Genomic DNA, 18055 nt, shown 5'->3' with positions numbered 1-18055 from the left:
GAAAGGTGACATCTCTAGTGATTATTATTTTGGAAGTGGTTAAGTCAAGGATTTTGTAACCTTTTTGGTGTAAGGGATACCCTATAAAACACCAGAGGAAGCTCTAGCATCAAACTTAAAACGTTTGACTTTTGATGTAGAGTAGAAACAAAGACAGCCAAAAGACTTCAAGTGATCAATAGATGCTGCAGTAGAATGTAGCTTCTGATAAGGAGTTGTGAAATGAATAGACTTCAAGGGCATTCTATTGATCAGATATGCTGCACAAAGCACAATTTCTCCCCAACACCTTTTAGGCAACGTAGATTGAAAACTGAGAGCTCTGCCAGTTTCTAGGAGATGTCTATGTTAGCGTTCAACTACACCATTCTGTTGGGGTGTGTCTGGGCAACTTGTTTGGTGAACTATACCATTGTCCAAATAAAATTGCTTCATTGGTCCTTCAGTGAGCTCCTTAGAATTATCAGACCACACACACAAAATTTTGGAGTTAAACTAAGTGTGAACATATGCAGCAAAGTTAATCATAACAGGAACAGCATCACTCTTAAATTTGAGCAAATGAACCCATGTGTATCTAGTATAATCATCAACAATGGTCAAAAATTAAGTAAAACCATTATATGTTTGGTCTTTGTAAGGACCCCATACATCAATGTGGATTAGCTCAAAAGGCTTACAAGTTTGTATAGAACTACTAGAAAAAGATTTCCTAGGCTGCTTAGCAGCAGGACAAATTCTACACAAAACATTATTTGAACAATCTTGGACATTCCAAGGCAAAACATGCTTAAGACTATGAAAAGGCAAATGGCCTAACCTAAGGTGCCATAACGCAGCATCCTTAGTGGCAGTACTAGTGTGACTCCAACTAGTATTATTACAATACTTAGAAAAACTAGAATTATATGCAGCTATCTTCTGTTCTTCCACACAATAAAGTCCAGCATGAAGTTTACCAAGAAGATGTGAACTCTGAGAATGGTCCTGAACAAAGCATGCATCCTTAGTAAACAGAACTGAACAATTCAAGTCTTTACAAAGCTTAGGAACAGATAACAGATTAAACTTAAAAGAAGGAACATGCAGAACATCAATGAGATGAATAGCATTGCTAATGTGAACTGTTCCAATGTGCATCACAGCAACTTTATTACCATCTGGGATTGTAATAGTGTTATTAGCACCATCTAACTGTTTGTAAGTAACAAACATGCTTAAATCTGTGCAAATGTGGTCTGTAGCACCACTATCTATCAACCAATTAGCACCAAATGAAGAAGATAGGCAGAATTTACCTGCCAGATTAGCCTGAGCATCTATCTGTGTAGCATTTGAAGTCTGACCAGAATTATTGTCATTGGTCTTGCTCAGTAAATCAAGAAGATGATTATATTGATCTTGAGTGATAGCAGATCCATTGACTTGATCAGATTGTTTCTCAGTCACTGCATCAATCATAGCATCTGACTGTTGAGCTGCAGCAGCTACACCTCTCTCATTGTGCCAGACATTCTTCTTGAATTCTTCAGGATAACCATGAAGTTTCCAGCACTTATCAATTGAATGGCCAGGCCTGTTACAATGATTACAGTATGTGGCTCTCTTTGTGCTTGACATAACTCCAGGAGTTGAGTTAGAACGATAATTGAACCTTTGTGGTAGTTGCCTGTAACCTCTATTCTGCAATCTGTCTGAAAATTTTCTGGTTATTGTAAAAGCCATAGAATCATTAGATCCTTGATTAGCAATATGAAGACAGCTCAATTCTCTATGTCTTTCTTCCTGTATTAAGAGTCTATAAGCCTGACTCAGATGAGGCAAAGGACTCATCATCAATATGTTGCCATGCACCGCAGCAAAATTCTCATTAAGCTTCATCAGAAACTGCATTAGTCTCTGATCTTGCTGTAACTTGAAAATCTTCTGAGTCAAATTACATGTACACAAATTGCAAGTGCAAGCAGGAAGAGGACTAGCAGCATTTAACTCATCCCATAACATCTTCATGTTTGTGAAGAAATTAGCAATTGAATCAGTACCTTGACTAACTTCAGACAATTGTTGTTCAATTGAATACAATTGAGGTCCAGAAGTAAAACCATATCGATCCTCAAGATCTTTCCAAATTTCTGCAGCTGTATTGAAATATAGAACACTACGAGCTATAGTAGTATCCAGATTATATAAAATCCAAGAAATCAACATATCATTGCACCTCTCCCACTGCTTGAAAGAAGTATCAGTAGGATTAGGTTTAGCAATAACTCCTGTAACAAAACCTAGCTTGTTTTTAGCTGACAAAGCAATAGTCATGCTTCTCTTCCAATCAGTGAAACCTTCTCCATTGAACTTTTCAGTAACAAATTGCATAGAATTCATATCAGAAGGATGAATATAATAAGGAGAGGAAGGATCTTGACCAATAGGCAAAGGAGTGTTGTGAGAGTTTGCAGCCATTATAACAAGGAAAATAACCTACAGAGGATCTGATTATAGAAAATCAAATGCGAAATTCTGAATGAACTCAAGATGTTCGACAGAATGCCAGAAACAACTGAATATGCAACAACCTCTAATCAAGTAGGATTTGGCACAAAAAATTTGCAGAAATGTGCAGAGATTTGCAGAAATTTGCAGAAATGTGTAGAAATTGCAGAAGAAATGAAATACCTCAAGAATCAACACTGAAGAATTGAATGAAGAACTGAATGAAGAACTCAATCAACCGATCATCAAGTAGAAATATGAAGATCAACAAGCGAAAACGAAAGATCGAGCTTACTATTGCTCTGATACCATGATGAAACCAGCAATTTAGCTTGCTTCTTCTTCAAGAATCAATCAAATTGAGAGAGAATTTTAGAGAGAAACTAAGGAATTTAGAGAGAGAAATTTGTGATTTGTAAAATTGTTTTTATTTCTGAATAATCTTATTACAGCTCTAAGACTATGTATATATAGTTTAACAATACAGAAGGAATAAACAAAGCCTAACAGAATTCTGTTATTCTGTTATTACAATGCTGACATGGCAAACCCATATAACAAACTTGGGAAACTTTTAGAATAAGAACTAAGTAGAATCTTCCAGAATAGTCTTGATCAAGCAGGAAGAAATAGCCTGAGCAACATCTGCTGTAGTTGCTTCTTGTAATGCTGATGTTGCTGTATTGACAGCATGGCTGCTGTGAGTACTATCACCAATACGTAGTGTGTAATTGTGTATATATATATGGGGAGTAAATACCATTGGAAGGTACTGAAGTTTGGAAAAAGTTGTAGGAAAGGTATTCAAGTTTCAATAGTTACAGTTAGAGTACTCAACCCAAAATTAACCTACTAAAACAGGTTACCATTTGCAAAAAAAAAAAAAAAAAATGCTGACATAATAACATATGGTATTAATGTTTGGTGATTTTCAATGCTTGTTTCTTCATTGTTTCTTCAAGAAATTAGTTGCTTCCATATATATACTTCCCCATTACCATCTTCATATTATTCAACATCTATATCAAATTGGAAACAAAAAAAATTCACACGCCTCATTATAGGAAGTCAAACATAAACCATAATTTATTCAATTTTTTTTTTTTTTACGGGCATGAACTATAATTTGCTAAAAACATAAACTCAAGTACTTTACCATATTTTTAAACCAATCGCCAAAAAAAAAATGGTTTGTTTGGGGTTTATTGACCATATATAGTATACAGTATACACCCCTACTTTTGGTTCAAGTGTTCTAATCCAATTAACTAAGATGATTAATCAGGCATGGGCTCTTTATCAAATGGGTTAGGCTACAAAATAGACACGCTCTAACTAAATTTTTTTAAAGAGGTTATAGGTTATTATATAGCCTATAGACACTCTGCTTTCTTAATATCGACTGCAAAATACATTAGCAAACAATGCTACTGGGCAAGCCTCAGGCCGTTCACGGTACAGATCTTCTACACAAGCAACAAAGCTTGTTGACTCAATTTAAGTACCGAGTTATCCATGTCAGCTGGAATTAGCATCTTATTTACAGTGTTTCTTCAGATTTCTAGTTTAATGATGATATTGTAAGACTTCTCTGAAAAAACACATGCACCTGAGCTACTACATGAAAGTAATCCTTTGCCAAGTCCAATGTAACTGAAGTTCTACAACACGCAGATGATACAAAGTAAAAAATACCATCACAGAAGGCCGATCTTTCCAGATTGACACATGTTAACCTAAATACATCCCTCTGCAAAGATGCAAGTCTCCTCGCACAAAAACTACAGCATGGACGTCTTTCAAAATTTGGCTGAGCAGGATGCAAACCTGAATCCAATTCTTCAGGATGATGCAACACATATAATCGTATTCCGTCCCCTCCCTCCTGCCTGGTTAGGTACTATAGACAAATGTAGAATAAAAAAGAAAAATTGCAATACATCTTTGCTAGCCAGGTAGGGTCTCAGCAGGCTTTCTTTCAGCCAAGGCCTTCTCAGCCGTCATTTTCTCAGGAACAAAATCTGGTTAATAACAATAAAGCAACATTTTTAAGTACCACAGAATGTATCAAGTGGCCAAAAAAAATCATCGAAAGGCTAAATGAACAATCTAATATTTGTATTCAAGGATCAAGGTTGACAAAATTGAAGAATAAGGATTAGGAGTACCTGAAAGGAAGTCGAGCCTTTTCTCTTTACAGACAACAGAGGCTGAAAAAGACAGAAACAACTATAAGACTTTCTCCATGCAATAGAGAAACTCAAATTAACACAAAGCAACAGGCAGGTGCTAGGCAAGTCACTACAATATCCAAACGTTAAGCCAGAGTCCACTACCAAAAAACAAAGCCAGCAGCATAATGACAAGTGAATGAGTGATGCTTCCATAGTCATGCAAAATGCTTAGGACTACTCACATTTTCCCCACCATCCTCCTCTCCCCACTCAAATTCATCTTTAGATCTCGGTTTTCACTTATTGTTATCAGCATAAAGGCCAAATGTTCTATGATCTTTCTTTTCTTCTTTAGTTTTCTAGTATGCCTGGTCCATTTATGTAGTGAAATTACAGCGGTCACTTTTATGAGGACTAGTGCAGATATTAAACACTAACAATAATCAGTTTGCAAGAAGATTGTCAAAGTTTGAGTACGACCTTAGGGCCTACATTATTTAGGAAAATAAATAAATAAAATCAGAATTACAACACAACTATCAGCTTTTGCTGTTGACATCTAGCCTAAGATTAATCAACATCTGAAATTTGCTCTGATCCAGCCTTAGTTCAGCATTCAAAAGATATGAATCATTGCTGGCTCTCATGAATCAGTAGGCATCATTGCAGAAACTTTCTACATATATAACATAATTATCAGCTAGTAATGCAATTTCTGCGTACACTGTTGTAACAATGATATTGCTTCTTAGTCAAGGCTTTAATGAATCAATAAACCTTATCTCGATAGCACCTTTCTATGTTCCACTTCTAGTGGCAAAAAGATACTTTTTATCTTGCTACACTACCTATAATGTAGCTTCTTAATAATAGCTACAGCTGAGTACTCAACAAAGGTGATAACTGATTGTAGCAAAGAGATCTTACCAAGGTGCTTGTAGCCAACAAAGCTCTTACGATCTTCCACAGCAAAGTCATACGCATCTTTTGAGAATAATTCAATAAACTTTTCCTGCAACCAACAACAGAAACTAAAATAAGCATTATAAACAGAAATATAACAATCTTAAGCATGAAACTGTTATATACTTGTTCCGAACAATAATAATTGTGACAACTTCTCATATTCTGTCTTGCCAAACCATGCATCTGGGAAAAAAATTTATAAAATGTTTTTCTTATATAAATCAAAAGCGTTAGCACATCCTACAGAATTTCAGTTTAAGGTTTTTACTTTTTCTGTTTGGTACTATTATATTTCTTCATTTCCAAATCCTTTTAGTGAACAATACTCTACAGTCCAAAATTGTTGATTTCTCTTTTTTGTTTTGCGAAAAAGGCAACTGGTATCATAGAACTGTTTTTTGGCAAAAAAAAGACTAAAGATTATAAAAGTGAGGACTTAGAAAGTTAGAAGTTAGAGATCTTAGAAGGTAGAATCAAGTGTTCCATGAATTAGGAGTTATTGCTGAAAGTTTATGAAAGGGATGTCAATTATCAATATATTATTGTTAAAATGTCTAACATCAGCCAATGCTATTAAATTTCAAATTAGTCATCACCCTTATATTTCTCTCATTCTAATGACAGAAAATCGTGTTAGGAGGAAAAGAGAGTGTACACTGAAGCATCCATAAAACAGCATCTATGACATGAATACCACCCACTAGTCATAACAATATATTTGAACTTTAAAAGTGACAGCTCACTTTCCCTGTATACATTGAAGGTATAGAATCAATGCATACCACCCACTAGTCATAACAATATATTTGATCTTGAACTGTGACAGTTTACTTCCCTGAATAGGTAGGACTGATAGGTCTAGAATCCAAATTTCAAAATTTTGAATCTTAATACTCAGAGAAACAACATATCCAGCTAATATGATATCATGCATCACAAGAAGTTTTCCCAAATTCAGATATCCAATATTGTGTACTCAATGTTTACTCATTTAACCTGCTTATTTGATAGTTTGATACTGTACATAATTACCATCATTCCTCAATATGTACCCATCCTTGTCAACCTAACCTATCAGTCTATCACATCTTTAAATCAGCTCTACTATAAACTGCAGCCTGATGTTCTCAGCCAACAAATATTCACCTTTTCTGTCTCCTTCCACTCTAATCTTTTTCAAATTCATTATTCAAGAGTACAGTGAATACAACTCCAGACCTCCACACTTGCAATGTTGAGCAACCTAAAGCCCCAGTACACTATCATCAAAAATACGAGAAGGCTACAATTATACATCTTCCAAGTTCCAACCAACCATTTACAACCTTGCTTAGACTCCACTTGACAGCAATTTTGAGGCTCCGCAAACTATTCTTGTTAAAAAATAACCAACCGATTTCATACTGTACGAAATTACTCAAAATCCTTGCATATACACTCACAAATTGGTGCCCAACAATTGCCTTATCTTCTCCATCTAAACCAATAACTTCATCCACTCCCTCACACAGCAACATTATGCATACCATTCGCTTCTTCACCGACGCCAAAGGCCACTTCTTAAAAGTGTGAATTTTCTGTAATCTCTCCAACCCCCAAAATCTTAGTGAAAACTAAAATTCTCCAATACCTAGTATACCTACCATGATCCCAAACCTTTTCCTAATCCAGTTAATACGATATCACTAAATAATCAATAATTTCGCACCAAATAATTCTCAATCAATTAGTCCAACTCAGAGCAAACCCTAACAATATTGAGTAAATAAATTGCAGCTATTGCAAGCAGACATACACAAATTTCAGAATAATTTCAATTAACAAAAACCCAGAAAAATTAAAACAAATTGAGCAAAACCCACTTCAAAATCAATCAAATTCAACCAAAAATTCAATTCAAAAATCAATAGATTATAGCAAAAAGAGGAGAGAGAAAGTACAGCAGCTTTGTTGATGAGAAAAACAGCTTCACCACTAATCTTGGAATCAGAGGAAACACCCTCACTCTTAACAATCCGAACAATTCGATTCATCGGAAACACACACTCAGAATTCTCTTCCTTCTCCTCCTCCTTTCCCTTCCTCTGATTTTTCGCCATTGTCGCCTTCTTCGGCTTCTTCTCCTTCTTTACATCCTCCACACCATTCTCCGCCTTCCTTTTCTGCTTCTGGGTTTGATCCTTCCCTTCATTCTCAATTTTCACCTTCTTCTCCTCTTTCTTCTTCTTATTATTCTGGGTTATTGTGGGAGAAGTTTTCTTCTTGTTGACAACAATGGCGGATTTTGTGCCATTGCTATTTTTGGGTTTTCCATTTTGTTGTTGAGATGATGATTTGAGTTGTGAAATTAACAGTTCTTCTTCTTCATCCTCTGTCTTTCCATTATTGTTCTTGTTGTTGTTGGTTTCCTTCTTCTTCCTTGAGAATGTCTTCTCAAATCTCTTGCCGCTACTCATTTCTTCCTCCCTCTCTCTCTCGCTCTCTTCGAGTTCGAGCAGTGAAGAAAGAAAGTGCAAATTGTAGCTGCAGAAGGAACCCCAAATCAGGAAGGAGGCTCAGCTCAACCAGACTTATGTTATGAGGTTTCAAAACCAAGCATATGGGTATTGATGTCAATTTAACTACGAAGTATAATTTATTTTTTTATTCTACATGACACTAAATTTTATTAATTAAAGGAAAAATTAACATTTGCTACCACCAAAGGCACCCTGTGTCACGTTTGCTACCCGTTTAAAAAAAAATAAATTATTTTGCTACCACACAAATCCCTAAATTATATATTTCACTATCAAATGACTAAGGTCGTTACTGTTTTCGTTAATTGGGTTTAGCCACCGTTCAACCACCTTGCAGCCACCCCTCCACTTCACTGTCACCCGTCCCCTCAATTGCCACCCCCTACCGGTGTCGGCGTGACCCCACCCCCTCCCCCGAACCGGCGCGACCCCACCCCCTCCCTTTCCCCCACCTACACAACCAACCCCCTCCTTTTTCCCGTTCTTACTGCCCCGGCTCCCACCCCGAATCGGAAACCACCCCCTTTCCCTTCCCCCCACCGAAAATCGCCCCCCTCCCTATTCCCCCCACTGAATTCGACCCCCCTCCTCTTCCTTTACCCTTTCGGCCATCCCTAATCCTAAACCACCAGCCCCAAACCGCCCCAAACCACCCTAAACGAATCTTAGGGTTTCGCTTGAGATGGTTTTGGGGTGGTGGGTTTAGGGATGGCCGAAAAGGGTAAGGGAAGGGGAGGGGGTCGATTTCGGTGGAGAGAACGGGGAGGGGGCCGATCTGGTTGGAGGAGGGGAAAAAAGGTGGTTTTCGGTTTGGGGTGGGGGTCGGGGCAACAAGAAGGGGAAAAAGGAGGGGAGCTTGGCTGCGTAGGGTGAGGGAAAGGAGGGGGTGGGTTCGCGCCGATGTCGGCCGAAGCTCTAGGCGCTGGCCGCCAGCAAGGGGGAGGGGTGGTTGGTTTACTTTTTTTTTTTTTTTGAATAAACTTAACAAAATCTTAACGGATTCCGTTAAGTGGTAGTGAAATTTTAATTATGTGATTTTAGGTGGTAGCAAAATAATTTTTTTTAATTTTTTTTTAAACGGGTAGCAAATGTGACACAGGGTGCTTTCAGTTGTAGCAAATGTCAATTTTTCTTTAATTAAAGGCATACGACATATACAATTGACAATTAACGATAATGAAAACAAATTTAGCAAAATCAAACAAGACTTGAATGGGGAAAGGCTGATAATTCAAATACATATATATAACAATTCGGCACATTCTTTATTCGTTGTCTCAACAACTTTTTGAGTTATCCATCTTCTCTCCATAATTATGTGAGAAAGAAAATTCTTGCATTGATTTTGTAACTCGAATCCGAGCAATAATCAATCGTAGCCCCATACAACCGGATACTAAATTAAACACAAATAAATCCTTGTCTTTTGAAAGAGTTCGAAAAACCATGTCTTTTGAAAAAGATCGAAAAAACCTTGTCTTTTGAAAGAGATAAACCCTTTAATTTCTTTCGAGGGAGAACTTATTATAACTTAAGAAATTTAAAAAAAAAATTAAAAAAAAAAAAACTTATAAAAATAAAGATTGAGGTTTTCCACCGGTGAAATTCAATGGAAGCCTCTTCAAAATTAACAAAGGAGGCTAGAGTTTCGGAGATAGAAGAGAGAGAGGAGGTTAGGGTTTGTTAATTTACCTATAATTGAATCTATCTGATATGAAGTATGGAATATCGGTAACCTTTTTTCTTAGGTAAGAAGAAAACATTTTTAGGAATCCCTCTTAACAAGGGAAATTCATGAGCATAGTCTATCAGAGATCTTTTTAAATATTAACGTTGTAATAACAATCTAGCATATTAATTTGTCATCTTCTACCATTGCCAACCTAAAATGCCTTCTACATGATATTAGGAAGAATGGAAGTACTTTTTATTATCTGCAATGTTTTAATATATGTTCCTATACATAGTATTATCGATGCCCATAAGCTTGTTGTTCAAGCAAGATTAGATTAGAAGAGCCAATTAGAACCCTAATTTGTGACACTAGATAAAACACCAAAGGAATTCATAATATATCGTAAGAAAGAATTGAGAACAAGCTAGAGTTATTACAAATTAAACGTCTATATTATGCAATAACTAAATAATCTAGATTAGTCATCTAATCTACTCTGTAAATTATTTCTTAATTAATACAGTGAATACTCAAAACTATGAAGCTAATAAGTGAAGAAGGAACGTAAATCTTCAATGATATGCTCGATCTATTAAAGGATTGTCCACGTGCCATTTATAGAGTGGATAACTAATAGATTACCATCTTCAATTTAAATGTTCATTATAAATCTCTTGTTTATAGTGTCCAACAAAAAAACTAGAATTATTAACACATATGCTATTTTATCTAAAAAAGATAGTGCTCATATGATAGTCTCAACGTTATCTAATAAGAAAAAAAAATTAGATTTGTGTTGAGGTCGTTTGAAAGAATTATGCCTTCGTACTATCATTTAGTCGGGCTTATACACGTTTGATATCTCTTAACTTTAATTTGTATATATGGTTTATACTATCACATGGCTCAACAAATGAATACAAAAATTTCTTTTAATAAGTTTTCGTATTTGAGAATTTAAGAATATAATAATACATTAGTGAGGTTTTGTAACACCCCCAAATCTCCCTCTACGGAAATACTAGTATAAGACGTATAATTATACCGTAGAGATAGACTTGGGCGTGTTACCGCCACGTGATTACGCAAGGCTACTCAAAATACTTAACTCAATAACAAAAACTTGCAGCGGAAACTCAACTCTCTTTTATTAATACTTATGAAAATGGTAACATTGTTATGAGTACTCAAAATAAACACAAGACCAACATTCCTAAACTAGGTGAAGCAAATCCCGGGACTCCCATATGCTCATTCATGACTCCACATGAAAATAGTCAACACTGCTTACCATTACGGTAAACAGGGCGAACCAAAACAAATAGGAAATACGGATTAGCAAAATATGCTAAGTACGATAAGTGCAGGATAATGTAAACTCAATTTATTCGCAAACATGTTTTAAAACCAATTTCCAATAAATAATCCAATAATTCCAAAACTCATGATTCAAAACCAATTCCAATAATTCAACATGTAAAATAATTGATAAACCAATTCCTTTAAAAATCCAATTCCTTTTGAACCAATTTCTTTAAATTCAATTCCTCACCCAAGTGTGCACACCCCCCAAGCTAGTCTCCTTATATTACAAGGCTATTCTTGAGGAAAGACTAGGTCATACAAAGTCCATAGTCTTATCAATAAACCAAATCTGCATAGTGGGATTACCAACATGCTTATAAAGCATTAATAATAATATTTCAATGGTTCAATGATAAATCCTTTTAATATCCAATAATTCCAATATAATTCAAACTCCTTCCACATACTTTCAAAATCAAAACCTTTTAAATAAATACTTGAGAATAAAATCTCATATTAATACTTTTCAAAATAAATAACTCTTCCTTGAAAAAACCTTTTATTTAATTCAATAAACTTTTCAAATCAATTCCTTTAAACATGATAAGTAATTCGATCAAACCATTCAAAACATGATTTAAAAATCAATCATTCAAAATACTTTTATCAGTACCTCCAAACATAATTTATTTCAAAATCACAATTCAAATCAATTTAATTCAATCACCAATCAAATCATATAAAACATGTTATTCAAACCAATCACTTTCAAAGGTATCTAGCCACCTAACGTACCTTGATCCTTGCTTAGCAAACACACCAAAAGAACCTCAAGAATCTTGATAGAACACACCCTACAAATAAATATAACCTTAATCAATATAAGGTTAACAAATAATTAAAAACCCCCAACTATATGTACATGAACCTTTTAATTAATTTCTCATAAACATCATTAAAATATGATTTTATATAATTAAAAATACTCATAATAATTTTTTATAAATCCCCCATAATAATAATAATTGAATAAGAGAAGAGAAGAAGAAAAGATAAGAAAACAAGAAAGAGAGAAGTATTGGATTTGCGTTGGAAAGAATAGGCAGAACTTGCAGAGGCTATAACTCCTTCAATATAACTTTGAATTGGGTGATTCTTGAGCCTAACCTCAAGGGTTTTTCGAGAGGAACAACTTTCTGCGAAACGTCAATACCCCAAAAACTGACCAGAAGTGCCCGAAAATTGGCTTCAAAGATAAACGGGATGATTTGTGTAAAATTGAGGAGAAGAAAAGAAGAGAATTGGTGTGAAGAATGTGAGAGGTATGAAGGGGTATTTATAGGCTAGTATGAGCATGAATTATGGTAGGAAAATGTAGGAAGAAATATGGTAATTAGGGTTTAAGAGATTACTTGGAGAAGTGAGTAAAGAATTAAGGAAAGTTTGGATATTAAGGTGATTGTGTATACTTGAATATGGAAGGTATGTATGTCATGAAAAATAATAAGGAAATTAGAATTACTTGGGGAATAATCAAGAGGAACAAAAGGCAAGAGAATATGATGATTGGATACTAAAAAGATGGAGAATTAGAATTAAGGAAAATAGGAGATTCCCTTACTAGTGTTTAGGAAGATTTTGCTCGGTTTAAGGAATAAAAATAATTGTGTAAATAATATAGAATAATTAAATAAATAATTAATTAATTAAAATACCAATTATTCACCAATAATTAACTAAGAAAATCATATTTTCTATACATAGAAAATCCAAATTTCCTAGCTAAATAAATGGGAATTTTCGGCCATAGTAATTAATTTATAAAATATTATTTTTCTTAAATTAAAATATCCGAAGTATGTAAATAATCCGGTTTTTAAAATAAGATAAATGGATAATAAATCTTATCCAAAATAATGATTAGTTTTCAAAATGCTTTTGGCGCCAAAATTCAAATATTATTTTGGCTCCAAATAATAAATTTACTAAAATACCCTTTTATAAAATAATCCTTAATTAATTAATTAGGAAAAACGTATGAAAATACGGGGTATTACAGTTTTACTTCATCATCACATGTTAAGTTTTAGCTCCAACCGATCCAAAGCGAAATACAAAACAGGACCTTAAGTTTAGAAATGCCTCAAATTGGTGAAAAAAGTGGTTTTGAAGCATATAAAGTATTATTCGTTTTCATAAAACAAGTAACGTGTGTAAAAGGAGTAAATGTGATTCTCCCATCCTCCACTATTTTACGAGTTTTTCTCTCTTTCTGTAAATCTGTCTTTCTTGTTCTCCATCTGCACATGCAAGATTGCAAGGGCTATTCTTTTCATCAATTTATTTTCCCAACAAAATTATAGGTATGACTTTTTCTTTGAAAACAAATCGTAGGTATAATAACTTCATTCTATGCATGAAAAACCTAATGTTTTTATATTGGACCTACTTTTAAAAAAAAGTTAGCACAAAACCTTCACATTAGTTGAGATAGGCTTGCACATGTTATACGCTTCCATCACTAACTTTGGTTCTAGTATTCATATATGGGGTTTTTTGAAATTCTATTTTTCATTCATAATATTTGGACACACTTTGTTGAATATATATCACTCATCCTTTTCCATGAAAGATTCAAATAATTGTTCTTTGTTTTTTAGATGAGATAAGAATGATAGGGAATTGGGTGTGATTGTGTTAGGTTAATGCGGAACAAGTCAATGAAAAATAAGAACGAGAAAAACAAATAACACAAGGATTTGTGTGGTTTGGTCAAATTAGACCTACATCCATAGGTGGAGGATTCAAAAGCATCTTTATTTTAATATATGGAAACTCTAATAAAACCCTAAAGTATTTACCAAGTAAAACTCAAATAGCCATCATGTGCTAAAAAGTGAATTAGGAAATTATTCCATAAGTTATCCCACGAGAACCATAATTTTGAGCTATAGCACGACATGTAGCTCAAGCTTGCCGCAAGCTACATAGGAACGAGCTATAGCTCACTTGCCTAGAGATATAGCTCGCCTCCTCATTGTCGCAACTTTCCACCTTCTTCAGGTCTTTGTAAAACGACCATAACTTTCTCATTTCTTATCGATTTGGCAATATGACCTATCGTTGGAAAACTCTTGAAACAATATATAACCTCCAACTTGAATCACCTCAAACCAACTTGAATCACCTCAAAATCACTTAGTGGTCATTTAATTTGCATGGGATAAACGAAAAGAAATGAACTAAGGGAAAGAAAAAGAATGGAATGAAGAAGCATAAAATTTACTATGTTGTTTGTTTAACAAACAAAGGGAAACAAGCCACCGGCCCCACCACTACCACACAACCACATATTTTCTTCACTTTGTACCTTCTCTAGCCACCGCCCCACCACTCGCCGCACCTCCCCCACCCCTCACCGTGACTCACCTCCCCTGAAAAACATCCCCACCCCCGCAAAACCCTGGAAACGCCTCCCATTCCCAAAGAACAATCGATTGCCCCTCCCCCACCCTCGAAATAACCACATCGCTGGAGTTTATGTACACTCACAAACCCGATTGAATTCATAATAATTGTTTAGAAAAATAAAGAACTAGTGTTTAGAGTTTAAGAGAAGAGAAAAGGCTAAGAATTTTTGTGTAAAAATTGAAGAAACAAAGGGTGGCATATATAGAGTAACAGAGAGCAACGTGCAACATGTAATGGGGAAGAAATGGTCGGAAAATTAAGGTTGCAACCAAAGCAACATTCAACCAAAATCAAGAAAACGATTAAAGGAAGAAATGCCCGTTATATTCCACAACTAAAGAAATGCCCGTTATATTCCACAATTAAAGGAAGAATCTAAATTGTCAAACATAATAAATATTGTACTGATTACAATATTCCAAGACAAGGTGAGCCAAAAAGAAATAAACTTTCTCTAAAAAGATAAAGGCAGCCCACCCACGCCTGCACATCGCATTCTCCAAGTCCATGAGTCCCGAGCCAACTTAGGGGCGTCCGGGTGTGTGTGGCATAACACCTTCCTCCCACTTACTCAACTAAATAATACTAAAGTACTACAATATATATACAAGGTAAAACACTCTCCCTCAACCTATGTGGGACTTTTCCCTCTTATTTGTTTCTCTCTCACTTGTTTTTATACCAAGAACTTCCAACAACCTTAACCCTAGCTTTACTTGGTGTTGGCTTTGATTAAGAACCCCAATTTCATAGATCTTGGTGATTTTTGAGATTAGTTTACCTTGTGCTATTGTATTGGAGTCATTGTAAGTTGATAATCTCCTCTACCCTGCTATGATTATTTCATATCACCTCTCCTCCCCACTTATACTTTTATTTAATGTTTATATTTATTTATTCTTTTTTTTCTGAATGGAATAGGGAAGGATGATTTCATTTAATATTAATAGTTATTCGGCAATTACAATCATCCCTTAAGATATCTAAATTCTCAATACAAGAATTAAATACCCCTAAACTAAAGGCATTGCTTCTGAACTGCTCGTGGATAATTTTAGATGTCTTTGCATCGTTCTTGACAGAGCTCAATTGATGTATAGTCGCAAAAGTGATAAAACTTGATTGATCATCAAGATCTGCAAATTTGCAAGACGAATCTTCTAAATCTACACCCCTATACCAACAGACCTGTAATTCCACAAATTTGCAAGACGAATCTTCAGCATTTGTATCTCTACACACACTAAAAATAAACAAACAAACAATACTAAATCCTACTTGGAGGGACTGACTAAACTCTACATGGAGGGACTGACTATAATCACCATAGCGATAGTGATCTTTATTGGCTAAAAACATTAAATTAAAGAAAAATTTGGGACTTATCATCGATAAAAATCGATGGCAGCTCCTAGGTTTTAATATGGTGGTTACGTTTAAAGAGAGAGATTTAGGGTTTTTTGAAGGGAGAGAATAGATTTATTTATTCTTATTCTTGGGATCTATTATAAAATAATACTTTCGACTATTCCTTTTAATGGGGCGTTTGCTGTAAATTCCGTAAACGGAATGGAAAGGATTTATATAAGTAGGGGAAAGAATAATGATACACGTTACCTTTGGTATGTTTGGTATCTTTATGGAATGGAGACAAATTGAGGAGTTTATGATTGAGGAGGGAAACACATTTTGTTTCCACTAGTTGGATAAGGGTAAAAATTTGGGGGAATTTGTTACCCTTTAGAAACAATATTTGCTACTTGTAGCCCATACCAAACTAATAGAAATGGAAACACTTATTTATTTACGTTTCGTACATTACAAATTTTTGTACCAAACACCCCCTAAAACTCTATGCATATTCGGAGAAATACAACAAATACTACGTAACAAAATACAGAAAGGAGTACTCTACATAGTAATTTCTTTTTCTTTCCTTTTTTAAAGTTGTGCATTTAATTGCTATCATTATGAAAGTATTTCTTCCATTATTAGTAGTACTGTCAAATTTCAAACCGAAACCGTTTAACTGCCCGAATCATCCAACCGACCCAAATGAGAATCGAGCCAATTAAAAACCGTTTCTTTGAAACCGAAAACCGACCCGAACCGCATTTTAGTGAACCCAAAACCAAACCTGTCCAAGTAATGTTAAGCCGTTTAAGAACCGAACATGTTAACGATCAGAACCAAATATAAATCAGACTGAAAGAAAATCGAACCGAAAAAGAACCGAACTGTGTCTAACCCGAAACCGGTTCCAACTCGAACCCGTTTGAACTGGCATAACAACCACTAACAGCGAACCATTAGGAAACTGCTACCCGTTTGCACCGAACCATTTAAAAACCGAACTGATTTTACTAACCGAACTGCTTATAAACCAAACCGTTTATGAACCAAACCGCTTATAAATCGAGTCGTTTACAAACTTTTTTTGTATGTAATAATATTTTTTTTTGGTGTACTTTTTTATGTAATTATATGGATTAAGTATTAGAAATCTTAGAATATATTTAGCATATATTCCATACTTTTAAATTTTTTGAGACACTATACTTATCGTATTAATTGTGTATATCTTAGTTAATACTAACTTCCCTTAGAAATAGCACTTTGTTAGCTAATCTGTGAGTATTGACTAGCCTAAACAGCTAACAAAATGCATATTCTAAAGGATTATAAAGTGGTCCTACCTAGGGGTGAATCTAACCATTGATTTTTTATTTTTAATCTATGGTTGAGAGTGGTAATCCGTGTGTGTTGTAGGAGAAAGAAGTTAACCGTAGATTGTTTTTAATCTATGGTTGAGAGTGGTGATCCGTGTGTGTTGTGGGAGAAAGAAGTTAACCGTAGATTGTTTTTGATCTATAGTTGAGACTGAGTAGATGATGTTTTGTGTGTTGTGTATTCATTTGATTGGGATCAGTCTTCAAGACGTGGATTAAAACATCTATATCTTTATTTTCATACACGTAAAAATTATAAAAACGTTATATTAATAAAATATAAAATGAGACAAATTTAAAAAGATCACTCATGAGTCTCATGACTAAATTAAGTTTTACTGTATTTTAGATTAGTGGTAATTTGTGGTCAATGTTTTCAAAGTTTAACCCCAAAAATGACAAGGGGACAATATAAAGGGACGGAGGGAGTATAAATAATAGTTAGAGATGGTGTAGATCATTATACTTAAACTACACGAACAAAGATATTTTCCTAATTTTAAAACTACAGCTCAATAACACAATCGATTTTTTGAAACCGAAAACCAGCCCAAACTGTAATTTAGTAAACTTGAAATAGAACCGATTAGAATAACGTTAAAGTGCAGAAGAACCGAACCAGTTATAAATTGAACCGAAAAAGAGCCGAACCAGTTATAAACTGAACCGAAAAAGAACCGAACCAATTATAAACCGAACCAAAAAAACCGAACTGTTTCTAACCCG

At 34.7% G+C, this 18055-nt stretch overlaps 1 protein-coding gene across 1 annotated transcript; it reads right to left on the bottom strand.

The window, feature by feature from the left end:
* Positions 1–3801: 3801 nt before the first annotated feature.
* On the bottom strand, positions 3802–8197 carry LOC145620934 (uncharacterized). Its single transcript, XM_081675674.1, has 4 exons — positions 7571–8197; positions 5592–5676; positions 4659–4700; positions 3802–4511 (listed from the first exon to the last, which is right to left on the bottom strand). Exons 1-4 carry the CDS (start codon positions 8084–8086, stop codon positions 4438–4440), a joined length of 717 nt encoding a protein of 238 aa, XP_081531800.1. The 5' UTR covers positions 8087–8197; the 3' UTR covers positions 3802–4437.
* Positions 8198–18055: the final 9858 nt, after the last annotated feature.

This window comes from Chenopodium album, chromosome 27 (genome assembly GCF_948465745.1).
Source record: "Chenopodium album chromosome 27, dcCheAlbu1.1, whole genome shotgun sequence".
NCBI classification, from domain to species: Eukaryota; Viridiplantae; Streptophyta; class Magnoliopsida; order Caryophyllales; family Amaranthaceae; genus Chenopodium; species Chenopodium album.
This window is presented reverse-complemented; position numbering and strand designations above follow the sequence as displayed.

What these genes read in the sequence shown, in the direction of transcription:
- LOC145620934 (XM_081675674.1), bottom strand. Translation starts at nt 8,086, where the DNA reads ATGAGTAGCGGCAAGAGATTTGAGAAGACATTCTCAAGGAAGAAGAAG. An exon ending in TTCTCATCAACAAAGCTGCT is followed by an intron (nt 5,677 to 7,570) that starts GTACTTTCTCTC and finishes TGTTGGTTGCAG; the next exon opens with GAAAAGTTTATTGAATTATT. An exon ending in AAGGCTCGACTTCCTTTCAG is followed by an intron (nt 4,512 to 4,658) that starts GTACTCCTAATC and finishes GTTATTAACCAG; the next exon opens with ATTTTGTTCCTGAGAAAATG.